The 2831-nt window shown below is 51.4% G+C and overlaps 1 protein-coding gene across 1 annotated transcript; it reads right to left on the reverse strand.

Annotated features, from left to right (window-relative positions):
* Positions 1–853: 853 nt before the first annotated feature.
* REXO2 (RNA exonuclease 2) lies at positions 854–2371 on the reverse strand. The gene is made up of 4 exons (XM_009872314.1): positions 2229–2371; positions 1561–1669; positions 1349–1402; positions 854–983 (listed from the first exon to the last, which is right to left on the reverse strand). Exons 1-4 carry the CDS (start codon positions 2356–2358, stop codon positions 854–856), a joined length of 423 nt encoding a protein of 140 aa, XP_009870616.1. The 5' UTR covers positions 2359–2371.
* Positions 2372–2831: the final 460 nt, after the last annotated feature.

Below are 2831 nucleotides of genomic sequence, written 5' to 3' on the forward strand. Positions count from 1 at the left end.
CTGGTTTTGACGGGCTAAGGTAGAGCAGGCATCTTGGATTTTAATGTGGCCAAGTAAGAGCAGCTCTTCTACCAGGCTGCGCTTTCTGAAGTCGGCAGCGCGCCTGTGCGGGCAGTGCCTGCCGCTGGAGGTGCGAACGCCTGACGTCTGCAGTCCCTGCCAGGGATGGCGATGCAGGACGGCTCTGGCTGAGCCCCGCTCCTGGAAGCACCTTTTCCCGCTTCCTATTCTCACGAGCGTGCCGTGAAAACGGGCAGCGACACAAGTGCGTCCACAGCAATTATTAAATCAGCTGCCACGACGATCCTGCGGGACCCGCAGGGCTTTGGGGTTTGTGTAAATCCAGGTGCCACCCGCCTGCCCCCCAGTCACGCGGCTCATGCCACTCCCTTGCACCCAGCACCGAGGTTTTACAGGGCAAATGGACACAGCTGCTGGCGCGGCAACTTGGGATGACAGCACAGGGGCCGCGTTTTCTTTCGCAAGCTAACGGTGAGGCTGCTTCACCCCGCGGCTTACGGTGAGCGCAAAAGGAAGGCTGTACGAAAGCACCATCTTTCCAGGGAACTGTTTTTATTGTGTGGTGAAAGATCGCATCTAAAATCAAAAAGAAGAGGAGTATCAAACAGCTTGTTTTACCTAGGACGTATAAACAAAGACACTGCTGAGGCTTGACTGAGCCGATTCCTTGCTCAAAGAAAAAGAGGCAACTGAGGCTTCCCTCTGCCTGTGCTTAACAGCAGTTAAGAAACAAGGTAACCGAGGGGTGCAGCTTCTCGAGAGACGGGCAAACGGAAAAGAACCAGGCGACACGTCGAGCGCGCACTGTGGGACGGCCCGGGAAGACGCGAAGTCAGCTGGCGGCTTTATCGCTTTCTCCGTTCTCTATGAGTTTCCTTTTCTTTTCATCCGTTTTCCTCTTGAAGATGCTGTCTCTGTAGAACTGCAGTTCTTTGATGCTTTCCCTGATGTCATCGAGTGCTCTGAAAGAGAATCGAGGAGGGTTTCAGAACACCTGCACCCACCCTTCAGCGACACCCGGATTCTAACACATCTGAAGAACCCTGGGCTGTAAGGCACCAAACTGATCCTACGAGAAGTCTGGCGCAGACACGTCAAGGCGCAGGTGTCTGTCCTGCGTTTTTTTTCTACGTTTAGTCTGCACAGAGGAAAGAGCAAGGTGGACGCACTTGCAGTGTGCCGAGCTGCCAAAGCCTGCAGGTCCCACCGCCCTCTCCAACTTCTGCTCCTCTGCACTAAAAGTCCCTTCCCCTTCACTAACCAGGTGACAAGCCCAGTTTCTGCGTGATAAGCCTCGCTCTGTTAGGCACAAAAGCAGAAACCTCACCTGTGGGAAGCCGCCTTCTTTGGTGCAAACTCATATTCCTCGGGATACCAGCGTCTGCAAGTGGAAGAAAGCGCCACTTAACAAAGGAAATTGGGATTCAAAATCACGTTCGGTGGCTGCTACAGGTTTGTTACAGCCGTTGAAAGCATTCCAGGTACCAGCCTTCCCCGGCTGATCCTCCGTGAGGACGGCTCAGCGTGGGGAAGAGTTACCTGCACAGCTCTTTGACAGTGCTCACATCAATGATCCGGTAATGAAGATGCCTCATGAACTGAGGCATGTATTTGTCAAGGAATTTCTTATCTGCGTGAACAGAGTTACCTACAAAGACACAAAACAAGATGTTTCTTCAAAGACGTTACACAGCTCCTGCGAACGACATCTAAAGGAGAAGCGGGCGAAGCGAGCTGGGGAAAGATCATAGGCTACGAAAAGCTATTCACAACCAGCTCGTTCATCCCATTTTCTAGGAAATACGATTGTAAAGGTTTGTCAGATTTTCGTTGCAGGATCACACGCGGTTTAAACGCGTAATGCCTCCATTAATTCTTCAGCTACTACTACAATTTGTGTCACACAGATAAATATCAAACTGTTGTGCAGGCACCGAGTTTTCCGCCAGGTGCGAACAGGTGCTGGCGCTGATTTCACTCGGCGTCAGTCCTGGCACCGTACAGGAACGTCCTGCAAGGCAGCACCTTCGGCAGATTCGTATCTGGTGTTCGGTCCCACATGTGGAGAGGAAAAGCCGCCGCTGGGTTTTGGATCTCGACACAGAAAGCTCAAGCGTCCCTGCCGCGCACGCCAGGAGCCCTGGTGACACCCAGCTGGGAGCTGCTGGGGGACGACGCTGTCGTTCTTAACGATAAACAGACTTTACCTGCGAGAGGACAGAGACCTGGTGGTGTCTGTTGCCGCACGAAGGACAGAAACTCATACTCCGCTTGCTGCAAGGAAATCTTGCTCTCCTTCACAGCCTTAGTAAGGCCAGACTGCAGAAAAAGAAGCATCCGTCAGAAATCGGCCACCGGGGTTTGGGGTTTGTCCTGTCCTGGTACTTCCTAGGGGTCCTCCTCGGTCCCCGAGGCATCCCGCACGCCTCCTCTGTACACCTGCACGTGCGTCACCAGCGAGAGCACTACGTTTCCCTCGGTTTGAGAAGCGTTCGCCTCCCCAGCACGGAGCAGCAGGCATAAATAAACAGCAATAATCAGGATCCTGTCTTAAGTGTTTATCAAGATTCCTACAAATCAGAAAAGTCCCTTCCTTCTTTCTTTCTTTTTTTTTTTTTCATCAGTTAAATGTCAAATCTGCTCCAAGTGTTCTCAGGGATTTATTTCCATCTGGCTACGCAATATATTTCCACGGCTGTGCCGCAAAAATCTACTTGACAGATCCAAGTGGTGGTTAAAAAATTCATTATGTGGCTGCATTTTCATCTATATTCTAATTGCTTCTCTTTTCTTAGTCAATTAAAAATAAG

This window comes from Apaloderma vittatum, unplaced genomic scaffold, assembly GCF_000703405.1.
Source record: "Apaloderma vittatum isolate BGI_N311 unplaced genomic scaffold, ASM70340v1 scaffold30486, whole genome shotgun sequence".
In the NCBI taxonomy this organism is placed as follows: Eukaryota; Metazoa; Chordata; class Aves; order Trogoniformes; family Trogonidae; genus Apaloderma; species Apaloderma vittatum.

Coding starts and splice junctions, on each gene's coding strand:
- REXO2 (XM_009872314.1), bottom strand. CDS start 2,358: ATGCTTCTTTTTCTGCAGTCTGGCCTTACTAAGGCTGTGAAGGAGAGC. Junction 1,670..2,228: donor AGGTCTCTGTCCTCTCGCAG/GTAAAGTCTGTT, acceptor GTGTCTTTGTAG/GTAACTCTGTTCACGCAGAT. Junction 1,403..1,560: donor ACTGTCAAAGAGCTGTGCAG/GTAACTCTTCCC, acceptor TTCCACTTGCAG/ACGCTGGTATCCCGAGGAAT.